Source organism: Drosophila sechellia, chromosome 3R (genome assembly GCF_004382195.2).
Source record: "Drosophila sechellia strain sech25 chromosome 3R, ASM438219v1, whole genome shotgun sequence".
In the NCBI taxonomy this organism is placed as follows: domain Eukaryota; kingdom Metazoa; phylum Arthropoda; class Insecta; order Diptera; family Drosophilidae; genus Drosophila; species Drosophila sechellia.
In genome coordinates, this window is record NC_045952.1 from 12,448,871 (window position 1) to 12,463,831 (window position 14,961).

Sequence of the window (14,961 nt, forward strand, 5' to 3'; positions counted from 1 at the left end):
AAGCGGTCACATTCGGCGATGTGCGATAGGTTTGCTGCATTCGATTATATACTTATCGAAAAGAGCAAAGAGAAGCCGAAATATTCGGCAATAAAAGTGAATTTTGTATTAAAATTAAGGAAATTAATAACGATACATCGCAGAATAGGGAGACATGGCCAACGTGGAGTCTATGATTGTAGAGGAAAAGACGCAGGTCAAGCAGATTGACCGCGAGAAGGTTTGTTTGGTGGCACCGGCCATGTTTACTTCCCGCTTGCTCTAGATATGTTAATAAGTTTATGTATTTTTCAGACCTGTCCTATGCTGCTCCGCGTCTTCTGCTCTACGGGACGACACCACTCCGTGTCGGAGTATATGTTCGGCAACGTGCCCACCAACGAGCTTCAGATTTACACCTGGCAAGACGCCACCCTACACGAACTGACCTCCCTGGTGCGCGACGTCAATCCGGATACCCGGAAGAAAGGCACCTACTTTGACTTTGCCGTCGTGTACCCCAACTTCCGGAGCAATCACTTCCAGATGCGCGAAATCGGAGTGACCTGCACGGGCCAAAAAGGAATCGATGATAATAAGACACTTGCTCAGGCCAAATTCAGCATTGGAGACTTTCTGGACATCTCGATTACTCCGCCCAACCGACTGCCGCCCACTGCCAGGCGCCAGCGTCCCTACTGATTCTGCACTTTCATCTATTCTAATCATTTTAATCTTTCACTTGACACTCAATGGAGTATGGACATAATTATAAGTGGAATACAAGTAAGACGAACTACGAGCTGCTTGACTTAAGGGACTATATGTTGTGGGGAGTATCAGTTCCTGTAAAAGCCGTTCGGGCGCTTCGACTTCTTCTTGCCCAACTGCGTCATGTCGATCTCCAGGCCATTGGGCAGCACGGCGCGATTCTCTTCGTAGTTGACGAAGCCGTTCTCTTGTAACTCTTCCTCGTTGTTGCGGTTGTTAGGATCGCACTTGATTCCAGTCTCGTAGTGGTACTCACGTTTGTTGCCATCTGGATCAATGTAGCCATAGGTTCCCCTGGTAAACGAGAAGTTTCGGTAAGCATAATGGCATACATAGATGGGATTCAATCTGTTTTACTCACTTGGTGATGCAATCGGTGCCGATCAGCTCCTCCTTGAAGGATCCGTCGTCGTTCTCATAGCCCCATGTGATGCTTCCGTCCTCGTTTTCCTCACGCCACTTGCGAATGGTCTGGGAAACGGGCTGACGGCGACGCTGCTGCTGCTGGTCAACGTGATCATCCTGCAGTTGGTTTTGATCAATGATAGGACGCGGCTGGACGGGCTTAGGGCGTGGCCTGGCCACAGGCTGTGGTGCTGGTGGTTCAGGTCGTAGGGCAGCAGAAGACGCTGGTCTCGTTCGAATCACAGCCACCCGCTGGGGCTGTTGTTGCGGTGGTGGTGGCGCTGCTGCAGTGGGAGTAGGTCGCTCCAAGCCGAATCTCTGCGAGTTTTCAAACCGACCGATGCCAAAGTCATTGAAGGCGGCGGGACGGTTCAGGGTCGTCGGAATAGATGGACGTTCGGAGGGGAACCGAGAAGAAGGAGGAGGCAGGATGGCAGCCGGCTGTGAGTCATCGGACTGAAGGAACTGCTGCACCGGCGAGGGTTGTTCAACGGGTTGTTGGCCGGCCAGGAAGGCGGCAGCTGCCTGCTGGAACTGCGATTGCTGGGCCTGGGCCAGCTGCTGTTCCCGCAGAAGATTAGGCAGATATGGCTCCGGCTGCTCATCCTCCGCTGACTCTGTTACAGGACGAGGCTCCTCAATGGCGATGCGCTGCGTCACCGCTGGAAGTATGGTATTCTGCTGGCGTAATGAAGCTCCTGGACGGCGTACTCTCAACACAGGCTGTCGGTGGGGCACTTGACCAGGTGATGCTACTGCTCCGGGAATGCTCAGACGCGGGGGATAGTTTTGGGCCTCTGTCAAAGCGATCGCGCTGCAAACGAGCTGGATTCGGAGGGGAAAATGTATGTCATTAGTGCATTCCAAATGGGGATCAACTGTGCCAGTTGCCGGAACAAGGCGTTCCAACCGCTTTGGCCACCGCGTGCCACACGTGGCCAATTTTCCACTAACTGTTGATTCGCTTTTGGCAGTGCCCCTCTTAAGAAATTAGTTTTACAAGCTCCTTTTTGGCATGCTGCTTGCCCAACGACTTCTTAGAATTTTCATCACTCGCCGATTTGGGGGCGGAAAACAGCAAAGAATTTATTACATCTAGTTTAATCCTAATTGGTCAATGAGTTCATAAGAAGACCAAAAACATATATGGAATTCGAAATAAATATTGTATATGTATTACAAAAATATCTAAGAGGTACGCACCATATTCAAGACACAAGTAAGAAAATTATCTTTAAAAATTGCTTTTAACATTGTCGGATTTTTTTGGCTGTGGCCCTATTTTTATTGACATACATATATATTCCAAACATTTCTCAAACTTTTTCTTTAGCCACAACTAATTAAATCGAATTCGGGGTTCGTAAAAAGCTCCACACTTGCAGCAGCCAGACTTTTGTGGCACTTCTTGGCTAACTGCACAACTCGCACCTTCGTAAACTGGTTTCAAATTTATCAACCGCTTATGAACAACTGCCGCAGCAATTTGTAGTTGTAACGGTGTGGCGGTGGCAACAACCACAGCAGCAGCAGCAACAACAACAACTGTGGCAGTACTGTGTAATGGCTGTAAATGTGGAACATAAAACAAATCGCGATTTCTGCCCCGCCTCGCTGCCGATCGATCATAAAAGCCGAATCCAAAGCCAAAACAAGCTGAGCCCAAGCCAAAAGCGAGACCAAAAGCAGAAAGAAAAAAAACGAAAACATTTCAGACTTTGGCGTCCGAGTTGCGTAATTTGCATGGCCGGAGTTATGCGGCATATAGCATGTGGCAAGCACATTGGCCAAAAGTTTCCGGTTCGCGAAAGAAGTCAAAGTCTAGGACAAATGACCGACCGCCTAGTCGTATACTTAATGCTAGCACGATTTTCAGTGTGACAACTTTTAATTAGTACCCGCCGTAGTTGCATAATTCTGAAACCGGGTGGAGGGGCATTTTTAGCCGGCTTATGGCTTTTCGCCCTCGGTTTCGGTTTCCATCTGGTCACAGATCAGATAACAATTTGGCCCACATTGGCATGGTAGCTTATATAAAGGAATTAATGATTGGGGAAGTGAATAAAACTCGATACGGAATTACGATTGCCATTTGGGGTTCTTGGCAGGATTGGAAACCTGAGTAGGGTTATTTATTGAAATCGTGGTTATGGCGGAATTATTATTCTATTAAAATTTGAGTTGAATTATTTCCTGTGTTATATTTAGAATTCAGTTGGACAAGAACATTTTAAATAAAATGATCACAATAAAATCCTTATAAAACTATTATTCCACTAAGTTCGTTATTAAGTAACCTTATTTCCTAGTAGCTATAAACCCAGTTTGTATCTTAACTGTCGCACATAATTCAATTGTTCAAACATAAATAACTATTACGGCTTATAATAATCAATCGAATCAATGAAGCCTTCGGCTCATGCAGATTTTGTTATGCATGCAGTCGACACATTTTTTTTACTATTATTAACCATTACTTTCCTGTAGCTGATCTATGGCTTTGTTTTTGAATCGTTTGTGTGTGTGGGGAACCATTCAGCCCATTCAAGCCGAACATTCCAGTGGCCAGCGGCTTGGCTGGCTGCCCAACTACCTGGTCAAGTGAACTACTTGGCTTAAAAATTAATAAAAGCCAGGCCAGATAAAGCAAAAAAAAAGTGTATAAGTGTATAAAACTGCGCAAGGCCTGGTAGACACTTGCAGCTATTTATTTGGGTGCATTGCTCGGCAGGGGAACTTGATTTGATTTAATTGCTTTTATGACTCCGCCTTGCGTCTGCGTCTCAGTTCAAGGAAACCGAAAATTTCGTAGCCATGTGTAACTGTTCGCAATGGAAGGTGTTCCCAAAGTGAAGCCCAGCCAGGTGGAGTCAAGCCAAGCCAAGCCCAGTTGGAGCTGAATGCAAACGTGGGTGTTCCTCTGGCGAACCATCACCATCATCATCGTCGTAAGCATCAGTGAAAGGCAACAAAAGATGTTTATGATGCGGACCCCACTCCCGTGGGTTCATCATTAGTAACAATAACTTGGCTAAGGACTTCTGGCCCGGCCTTGACTGTCCAATGGCCATTGACCGAACGAACGAATGAGCAGCGGAATGAAATCGAAAATATGTCCTATTCCGACCGGGCATTTTTTTTGTAGCTCGCTGGACTCGTTGCGCTGGAATAGTTGTCAGTGCACTTTCGAGCCGGCTTCGGTCTCAAATATGTAACACTTTATGCATGTATAAAAGCCTTATTTATGCAGGCATACATATATTCCCATATACCCGTCCATTACGTAATCCCAGCACAGTACGCCCAAATGCGTCGCAGTGTGGGCAAGTATCTGTATCTGTAGCTGTATCTGAATCTGAATCTGCAGCAGCGAGCAGCCACTGAAAAATGAATGGAGCGTGCGTGCCGAGAATTTGCATCGCCTTGGGTGCGTTTTGTGGATCCCAATCGCCCATAACTAGTTGTTAGCTGCGGCACCGCCAACGACCTTGATACACATCATCGGGGCTAGCACAAAAATGGTATCGTGACGAACTGCTCCCAAACAATACTCCTGTAAATTATGTCTTTCTTGTCATTAACAATTCATTTTCTGGTCCAAATTTTGGCAAGCTCATTAGGCCATGTCCGTAATTTGGTCAAGCCAATCAATCAATCAAGCAAAAGCATGAAAATCTAATTGGAATCGCTGATTTATGGTGTTTTTAAGATTTATTTTGGAAATTTATTAAATTAGTGCATATAGAAGTTTAATTTAGTATGAATATTTATATACAAAATTATATATCTTTATATCTGGTATTTTTGGAACACCATTTTTTAATAATTTCTCGTTTTTAATTACTTGACGTTTGTAAAGCAAATTAATCTTTTAATTTGTGAATAGCAAGTTAAATTAAGAAATGGTTTCCATCGCCAACTTATTTTGATTGATTTTGTTTATTGTATCGGAAGTAATATAATTTATCTATCACATAATTGACAATTCATCAGCTTTGCGCGGTAGCAAAGATCTTTGATAATTTTTGGCAGCATAACAAATTGAACTTAAGTCAATTGTGTGCCCATTTTGAGAGCCCAATATTCAGGTTAATAATGGGGGCCGGGGGAATTTTGCAAAGTTAAGGCGGAGCTGGGCTTTAAGCCAACAAATGCTCGTTAAAATTTCTGACCCGAGGGCTTGGTTTGGTAATTCCTCAAACGGAATTCTTTGGCCAACAGTGAAAAACCAATATCTGGGTGATTGTATCGCCTATTTATGATGCGAGTTCCTTTGTTCGGTTCGATCTTAAGTTTTATGATGCCAAACGAAATTAAATGTCAATTGGGCAGCATTAATTGCTAATTGCATTGCATTGAGACACAGGTACAGGTAAACACAACTCGCGCACTTTCTATTAAATGCAAATACTCGTAAATATCCAGCAATGTCTCAATCTAAGATCGAGTATGAGCCTTAAGCTGGCCAACCAAACGACCTTGGCAGCTGCATATTTATGATTCACTGACATGCTGAGGTTGTGACATGACCGAGAACACTAACACTCTTAATCCTTGCTCTTGTTTCCAACTTACCGCAATTAGTTGGATCTTCATGGTTGATCTGGATTGATAATCTCCTTTTAACTTTCCTGTCCCTTTGTAACACTTCCGCAACGAGAAAAGAATAATTTTATCCACAGGTAAACCTAGGTAGTAGTTCTTGCCCAACCGTTGATCGCTGAAATGCTGGGCACGCCAGGTGCGCAGGCGGCTTTATAGCTCCAGCTCCAACGCCAAACGGAGCTTTGGCCAGCAGCGGAAAATTTATGTGCGGCGTGTGTTTGGCATGGATATGCAATTAATGACCGGGCCAAAAGTGGAGCGCATCTCTCGATGAAGTAACGAAAGTGACAGGGCAGCCCGGTTTTTTTCTTTTTTGCACTCTTTTGTGGACATGAGAATGGTTGGTCTCGAACAGCTCCGGGAACGTGATATAGTTTTAAATTACTTTAACCGTCTTTAACGGTTTTGTATTTATTATTCAGTGGGCTGGCAACGCTCGACTTCAAGCTTTAAGTTAAGACCAACCAAACTAAAGTCTTACCAACGGAGCGTATGAGCAATGGTTGATGCATCGGCTATGTGTTAAAGTTAGACAGGCTTCAAACCCACAGTATTATAGCATCTTTTTATAGGAACATCTTATTTCGACCTTTTAAAAATTAATCGTTTAAACCCTTTTTTGTTGTTTTTATATTCCAAAGCACCCATTACTACAAAATACAAATTAATTAAGCATTTAATAAAAATACTTCGTTTTTAATGCAATGAAAGTATAAATAAAATCATATATCAACAATATAAAATCTGTGTTAATGGTGGAATGAGAAGAAAAGTTTTAGTGCGGGTGCGCAATGTCCCCAAAGGTCCAATAAATATCACAGTTAGGCATGTCAAAACGGAAAATCAGCTCTGGTTTCTCTTAAAATTCAAATTCCTATTGCAGCTCTTGGTTAGACCACATCCTTCATAAGGCTGATGGCAACGGCGCCAATCAGGCCACAAACTCCCATAACATTCAAGGGCAGCAGGGGATCAATGTGCTCCTGTGAAGTGGGGGAAATCAGATTGGTAAAATAAAGACCACGCAGGTAAACGATTTGAGTACCCACCAGTTGCCAGAGAAAGGGAACAAGGATTAGGGCAATGCCCGATGCCAGGTTGCCCATGCCAACGCCAAAGTTTCGAACTATTGTGGGATATTGCATCGCTGTGTAGGTGGGAATGATGGCGTTGTTGGCTCCAATGAGACACTTGGCTGGGGGAACATTGATATGTTTATGTTCATTTACAGATTGTTATTGTCAAAGATGTAAGCGTACAACTTACCTATGGTGGCCAGTGCAATCACACCCGTTTGATTCGACACCAAATTCGTGGCTAAGCAGCAAAGTCCCGGCAACAACATGTAACCAATGAGACTTCGTCGGATACCAACTTTCAAGACCACCAGGATGCTAATGCAAATGGACACGGCCTCCACGGTTCCAGCCACGGCACTATTGATGTAGATATTGCCACCCAAATTGCTGAGGTGCAACGTGAGTCCAAAGTAAATAATGATCAGTGTCAGCCAGATGACCAGGGTTAGGCATGTGGTGCGCCAGTACTTGGCGCTGAATACCACCAGCAGGGGATTCACAGGGCCACTTGCACTTGGATCCGGTGCATCCGCTTCGACTGCCTTCGACTCCACGCTGGTCGTTGCTTCTGGTGGAGATTGGACCGCCCGCGGTACCGCCGCCTCGAGAGTCTTGCGATAGTTGCTGGGCAAACTGGCGCTGGTGCCATTCATTCGGGCCGCTCGCTCAATTAGCCCGCACAGCTCGTCCAGCCGGCCCTGGGCCAAAAGCCAGCGGGGAGACTCCGGCAGCCAGAACCTAAAAAGGAATGGAAGCGAAAGGATGGGGTTTGGTGTGAGAATCAATGTCATGATCCGGTATTTATTGGCTTTTAGGAATTTTTTCATTTCATTTCTAAGGCGGTCAGCTAATGTGGCTCTGTGTGGCCTGCTTGGCACCCGAGGATAAACACTGAGGAATGTCCTGGACACGGTTTCTTTGTCCCTGCCGGAATCTAATTGATCCGACCAATTGTGTTGTGTACGGTTTTATCTTGTCAATTCATTTAGTTGACTGACTGCTAAAAATGTTTACGCTTTGAAGTTGAAATGCATTCATCTGGGGTTTGAATTGATTTAAGTTTTTCTTTTACCTTTAAATTGGCTATGTTATTTCATATTGAATTGTATAGAAAATGCAAACAATTAAAGGTCATAAATTATGTAAAAATGTCTCTAAAATATGGCTACTGCTTCTTATAGTATTTGTTAATTAAACGAAGGAAATACATGAGTTTAATTAATAAACAAATTTCGTTAATAAATATCATTTAGCCATTGATACAAATCAGAGCTCAAAGCAAAATGCATAAAGAGACCTCGATTTCCCTTTAGCTGATTTTTCAATTACCAAATAAACGGCCCACAATGGCACTGCCCCACCCGGGATGCCGGGATGAACTTACCAAATGCTGAGCATGATTAGCCACGGCCAGGAGATGGCCAGCTGGAGGTGCCGCCAGTCGCGGATGAGGTAGGCCAGTCCGGCGGAGAGGACATAAGAGATGGCCACGGGCAGAATGTTGAGAATGCCGATTATGGTGCGCCACTTGCCGGAGACCAGCTCCACCACCAGCACGAAGCTCACAACAGTCACGGTCATTGATGCGAATCCAATTATAACACGTAGCGACATGAACATGGCCACCGATGTTGAGAAGGCCAAAATTCCACCTGCAACGGAGAGCAGAGAACCCATGCAGGCGGTGGCCAAAAAGGGTTGGCCAAAGGGGGGGCGGGTGTTGGCGGAATGTCAGTGGCAAGGTCGGGCACGTAAATAAGAGTGTAAAGTCAATTAAAATCGCTGCCGGGCCAGAGAGCAGGACAAATGCGAACGCAAATGCAGCTGTTAGTCCAACGATTCACGGACAAAGCTGCATATAAATGACAATTAGAAAATGAATCCCACTCAAATTGTCATGGTCAAAGGAACACTCGTCCTTCCAGTCCTTTTAATCGGACTGTTGCAATTTCACTTGTATAATCTGCACTTGCAAAAATGGGATCTACGCGATTATACATTTTAAAGAATTTTAAAAATTTGTTTTCCATTTTTCCAAATTATTTTAGAAATACGAATAAGGAGTATCCCTTAAGTTTACAATGGGCATTACTCACCAAATACGCTCTGAATAGTGACGAATGCCATTAGCGTGTGCCTTCTGCCAAAGCGATCCGATATCCATCCGCTGAGAACCGCTCCCGCTGCCGCGCCCACCAGGAAGCAGGTTTCCACCAGGCTGAGGATATCGCGTCCGCAAACCAGATCGAATTCCTGCACCAAGGTCTTGGCCGATCCATCCTCGTCGGAGAACTCAAAGTGCCAGCACTGACGGTAGCCCAAATTTGTGGCATTCTCGGGCCAGTTGATGAGTTGGTTGTTCTCGTAGGTCACCTGGGTGTAGTCGACATCGAGGAGTAGGCAGCCATTGGAGGACTGACTAATGTTGCGCCATTCAGAGACGCTCATCTGCATCAGGTTTTCCGGCCGGGCACACCAAAAGTCTTTTGGAGCAATCTTTAAAAGAAATTAGGGTTTTATGCGTAATTTAATGCAATTTCTTTTTTCGATGAATATAGTTCGATTAATATAGTTCGATTAATATAGTTCTATTGTAAGCTTGTGTACCCAAATTCAAATTACTGCTGCTGGTTAAATGAATTAAGAGATCGAATGACGCATAATAAGAATCCAAGTTCTATAAGGGTTGACTTTCATAGGATCATAAATAACTCCGCACATAAAAATCCTATTAAAAATCGAAAAAAAAGCTTTTCGACAGAATTTTGGCAACACGATTTGAATGTAAATGAATTCAATTCACGCTTGTAGTTACGTGCACTAAATAAGAGATTTCCTCTTACCAACTTTCGAAGCAGCCAATCAAAGCTTGAACGCGATGATTGAGTGCTTGCGGAGCCATAAATCGAATCGCGCAGATCAGGCTGGAAAAGATTTTGTCGGGCACAATTTAAATCGGTAGTAAGCCGTTTAAATTTCTTCCGCATGTTGATTGCGGTTAACTCGTAGTTAGTTTGTTATACAGCAGCCCCATTTGTCATTTGGGTTTCGATTGCGAATGTTTCGTGACAGTTTAACACGGCTGAAATTACTGAATCTTGTTACAACACGAACGGCCATCTGATTGATGATCGCATCAATGAAAGCGGCTTATCAATCGCGGCAAGCCGAAAAGGTTGTTATCCACCGCCCACTGCGAAACTCCGCCCCATAATCGAACCCATAAACAAGTACAACCTACAACAGGTTGATAGCCTCGACCGACATTGAACGTGCCTCAATTAAGCATTTAGTATGCGCTCCGAGGAAATGGTTTCAAGTTCAAGTTGAAGTGTAGCAAGAAAGCGAAACATTTTCAATAATTAATGAGAGTGGTGGTACAGGTGGTACAGGTGCATTGCTAGCTTTTCCCTTTTCGCACAGGTTTTTGGTTAGAATTCTGGCGAGCGTTGATCGCGTGGCAGGCTCTGATGTCATTTGTGGTAAAATGTGGCACTTGTTCGTTCTGTCGCCAGTCGGTTACATGTCACGTTTCAGGTATTTGCACAGCGAAACAGACTGTCGACCAACAATGGATTTCTGTGCCACAACGTGGGCAGCACTCGACTTTGGATCCGACTCTACGCGGCCCATGTAAATTTCGCTTGATAAATTGGTTTCCAGATATGTATGCACGAGTTGCACCTGAGAGTGCGCTTTATTCTAATGACAGGCACACTGGTTAAGGCTCAAATTACTCGTAATTCCTACTTTACAATCATATCAAGGAAACTATTAGTCAATTTACTAAATTTGATTGCCCTTTAATGAGCACTGACTTTGGTACATCTTGCAGTTGATTTACCAGGTCAAGCACCCTGGCTAACTTTGCATAATAGATATCTCAGTTCAGATATGCAAGTAAAGGCACGATTAGTGACAAATACAAATACTATTGTTTCTAATAAAGTTAATGACATATCCGTAATTGAGTGGTTCGGATAGTTTAATTCGATTTGCATTCAATGGCTTTGAAAGACGTCAGTGGAGTTTCTTTTCTTAGTCATACAAATCATTTCCTGGATCCTTTTTCAACAAAATCGCGTCATAATGCCATTTGCAAAATGTATATTTAGGGTATTTTGTGAACTTCTTATTTATTATAAATTTTATCATTGTTTTAGCATATTTACTTTGCTTACAAGTTTTTTAAACGCCTAAAACTCCGCCTTATTTTTGACAATTCACATTAAAATGATCGGGCTTTTAAAAACAAGTTCAATAAAATTGTATTGAATTGATTTGACTATTAAGATGTGTTCTCTATAATCTTTTAAGAGATTTTCTGATTACACAAAACCAGACTGTTAAATGCAATATAACGCCCATGTGGTCTAGGTGCTCATGGGTGATCGTTAACTGAATCTTTACAGGGTCATCTGACTGACCCTAGATAGAGAAAGTACTTGAATTGCTGTTTTAAATCTGAATTTGAATCTGAATTTGGTTTGGAGACCAGTGTGCCAGACAGAGTGTGGCTTGCAAAGGTATTTCTGAGCATTTTATTATTATTGTTTAATTAATATACTTAGACAGTTAGCGGTCAATATTGGCCTGTGGCAGAGAGTAACCTTTCGAAGCCAACCTTGGGCTGGCTCGAACTCGGAGCAAACCACCGGCACCACCTGATATGGATCAGTTGGGAGTGGAAACTAATTGAAAAGTCTTGCCAGTACGGTGGGAAATCGTGTTGTCATGGTGTCGACCGCAGCGCCTAATCCACATAGCTGTCGTCTTCATAGCAAATAACACAAAAGCGTGCAATTTGCGGACATAGTCAATTAAGATAGGGTTATTCAGCACGAAGACGGTGTTTCAAATATCTACGCCATTAAATCAGTGTAAACAAATCAACGACTTTTGGGGTGGAAAAGTGGGCATATTGCAAACTCGTTTCGGCCTAAGCCAGTTCAAATTTGTTATTACTCCGCAGGCAATTATTGTGTGTCAATAATTAAGCCAGAAGTGGAACAATTAAGGTGGAAGAGTCCAAGGCGCATTTCAGCCTCATGAGTGTGTTAAAATATAAAGTAGCCCACTTTTGTAATTAAAATTATTTGTTAGAATACCAAAAAGAAGAGAAATAATACCTAAAGTACAAATACATTTAAGCAACAACTGGTTTGTATGCAGTGAAATTGCAAACCTTCAATGATTCTTCTATTCAATCGATCTTTGTATAACATTCAGTTCAATAAACACATTTATTGAAGTATCTGAAGTTCCCGCATCCGAATTCGCTCAATGAAATAAATCTCGTAATCAATCGAGATCGCGAACACGGGCAACAGGTTTGAGTGGCACACACACCTGCAATCGCAGTCACTTGAATTCACGTTATCACGGGAACGCGCTGATAACTGACATTGGGGGAGGAAAACCTACTAATGTACAGAACCTTGTCAATTGCGGTTGCGTTGTAGTTGGCCAATATTAGTTGGCAGTGGCGGTGCCAGCGATGATGGGCACAGGTGGCAGGCGATGGAGCGCAACGATGGCTAATGTTGTTGGCCAGAGGCCGACCGACTCACCTGGAACACGTAGACGAATATGTGGAAGGTGCAGATGGCCTGGAAGATCGAGAGCAGGGCGCACCACATGCCCTGCCATTTCGTTAGGCAGCCCAAGAGCCGCTCCAGGAGCTTAGTGTGCAACAGATCTAGGTCCTCCATGTTCCCATCGCCCAACATGGGCGAGGCCTCGCCCGATCTCACATCCGTTAGCTCCATTGTGGCCCGGTTCGAAGTGCAACCGTTTAAGCCGTGCGTTGCACGTCAACTGAGTTAGAATGTTGACTTTCGAAAAATATCTTATGAAATTCAAATTGGTTTCGGATGCAAGATTCGGTGGGCCGGCGTTCTGAAGTGCTCCGAGGTGTCGAGAGCCGTGAGTGCGTGTGTCAGAGAGATTCGGCCGTGTCTATGGTTTTTATGCAGGCGCGCCGTTGTTTCAGATTTCTGTGGGGGCCCTAAGATAATGTCCGAACACGGCGCGATGTTGCGATAGTCAAATTACTTGTTAGCTCCGTCTTCACACCCGGCCAAATGAGTCATTAAAGAATCACTTGATGACTTTATAATTTTGTAGAGTGTCGACCTTTCTGGGGAGTGCCTTGACCAACTCCACCCACAAGGCTAATGCAAACACTTCGAGGCGAAAATTTCATTTGGAGCATCTGGCCAACATAAAGTTATCTTTATAGCAAAGAACTTTCTTTCAGTTCGACAGGCGTTATCTTATCTGCGAGTGTCTGTTTTTGATTGCTTCATGTAAATTCAGAGAATAGTTTTCATAGATTACACTCTTAAACAATTGGTTATTGTTTGTCTTCGCCAAGATAACACAGTGGTTATCAAGGAAAATAGAAGAATACAGAAACAATTAAATCAGTACCTCCTGTGCAATAGCCTTTATCAAAAAATGCTTATTTATTAACTATTTTGCTACTAGTCAATTAAGTCTCTTTAAATGATTAAACAAATGCTTCAATATTTCAAGCTGATAGATGGGTTTGGCAAACTAGAAACTATAATATTGGGGAATGTCAAAGTATTTCCTCTAAGTATTTTATATTTTTTTCTAAATGAGCTAACACTTCCTCTCAGTTGCATCACACAACTTGCTAAGCTTAACCATTCCCCCCCACTTATTCCCCAATTTACAGCCCCTCAATTGGTATAATTAACCTTTTGCAAAATAACTGTGCTCAGGCAAACGAACTTCTTGGGTTCTTTGAATGACCATTGCATTTGCCATTGGTTCTGGCCAAGCTCTATTACCCACCGTTCCGCAGATCGTGTGTGTCAAGGTCGCATGTGGTTTTTGCTCAGCTCCCTTCGATTTGGGTCTACTTTTTCAGTGGGACATTAGCACGATAGCCGATGATTACGCTGATTACCTGTGGCATCGAAACTTCAAACCGTAGGCAAATGATGCACACGCAACCCGCATGCCGATAAATGGCTCCTAAGTACTCAGCGTTGTGACAGCCTCCCTAAAAGTTGGTCAAAGGTGCTCGAAGGCCAAGAGGCATTTCAAAAAATATTTCAAACAAAATCAAAGCCAAGTGGGTCTGGAATTTTTGGGCCAAAATTGGCATGCGTGCTGCTTTGATTGCTGGCCAACAAAGTCAAGTGGCAAGCTCTTCAGTTTGTTATCACTTGTTTTGTTACTGTTACTCGTTTATAGCAAACTCATTTGCTGATAACGTTTTGTAATGCCAGACTCTCTTTCGTTTTCCACTCATTGTCGACACCTTTCCGATGATATACACATCCAATTAGCCGCCTATTATTAGTGCAAATTACTCTACAGAGTTTACAGCTATCAATCAATCAGTTGCATAATGTTTTCTTCCGGTCTAAGCACAAACTTTCAAACATCCGGGGAAGTTTAGGAGGGGATTGTTGGACGGGTGGTTTTAACGTACAAAAATATTTGATTTCGATGTTTTTGGGCGACGCAATCAACTGGGCAAATATTTGCCAAGCCATAAAACCGAAACTCACCTGGAAGACAAACATGAACAGGTGGAAAGTGGTGGGCAGCTGGAACAGGCAGAGCAACAGGGTCCAAAGGAAACTCCAGCGGGTGTAGTGGCCCAGGAAATTCGATATCACATCGCTGTCCTCGTCCTGACTGAGATCCCTGCTCGGTGGCTGCTCACTTTGCTCCGCTGATGGTGGTTTCTTCAGGTCTTCGGAATATCGTCGAAAGTCCAATGCTATGACACTGATTTCCGGAGTCTTTGGGCCGGGCCTTGCCTCGCGATATCCGCCATACAGGTTCGCCTCCAGGCTGCCCCTGCCCTTGTCCCGCGGCCCGCCAACACAATCGAAATTCAGGGAACCGCGACGCAGCACGCCACTCATATCGAAGAGGTATATATATAGGTTCTTGTATATGGACGATATCAAGCGATTTCGAAAGACTCCGATTTTATTACTCCACTTGGTGCGCCAATCGATCGATTGGAAATAAGTAGAAAACCGCGTCGATCGTTAGTAACTCGGCCGTCGGCGTCGATCTGGAACCGTTAACGGTTTGTACCTCTGTTATAAGCAATCTGTAAATCTGCAAAAGA

At 43.8% G+C, this 14,961-nt stretch overlaps 3 protein-coding genes across 4 annotated transcripts; 1 reads left to right on the forward strand and 2 right to left on the reverse strand.

Moving 5' to 3' along the window:
* Window positions 1-46: 46 nt before the first annotated feature.
* LOC6606153 (histone deacetylase complex subunit SAP18) lies at window positions 47-778 on the forward strand. The gene is made up of 2 exons (XM_002030925.2): window positions 47-220; window positions 295-778. Exons 1-2 carry the CDS (start codon window positions 155-157, stop codon window positions 679-681), a joined length of 453 nt encoding a protein of 150 aa, XP_002030961.1. The 5' UTR covers window positions 47-154; the 3' UTR covers window positions 682-778.
* Window positions 695-5,880, reverse strand: LOC6606154 (protein piccolo). The gene is made up of 3 exons (XM_032723172.1): window positions 5,731-5,880; window positions 1,112-1,980; window positions 695-1,044 (listed from the first exon to the last, which is right to left on the reverse strand). The coding sequence occupies exons 1-3, from the start codon at window positions 5,749-5,751 to the stop codon at window positions 819-821; spliced, it is 1,116 nt and encodes a 371-aa protein (XP_032579063.1). The 5' UTR covers window positions 5,752-5,880; the 3' UTR covers window positions 695-818.
* Window positions 5,881-6,428: 548 nt separating this feature from the next.
* On the reverse strand, window positions 6,429-14,920 carry LOC6606155 (organic cation transporter protein). Of its 2 annotated transcripts, none has more exons than XM_032721131.1 (6): window positions 14,387-14,920; window positions 8,936-9,335; window positions 8,224-8,491; window positions 7,027-7,577; window positions 6,810-6,955; window positions 6,429-6,743 (listed from the first exon to the last, which is right to left on the reverse strand). In XM_032721131.1, exons 1-6 carry the CDS (start codon window positions 14,747-14,749, stop codon window positions 6,651-6,653), a joined length of 1,821 nt encoding a protein of 606 aa, XP_032577022.1. In that variant the 5' UTR covers window positions 14,750-14,920; the 3' UTR covers window positions 6,429-6,650. The 2 variants fall into 2 exon arrangements, with proteins under 2 accessions (XP_032577022.1, XP_032577023.1); XM_032721132.1 differs by lacking the exon at window positions 14,387-14,920 and adding an exon at window positions 12,410-12,622.
* Window positions 14,921-14,961: the final 41 nt, after the last annotated feature.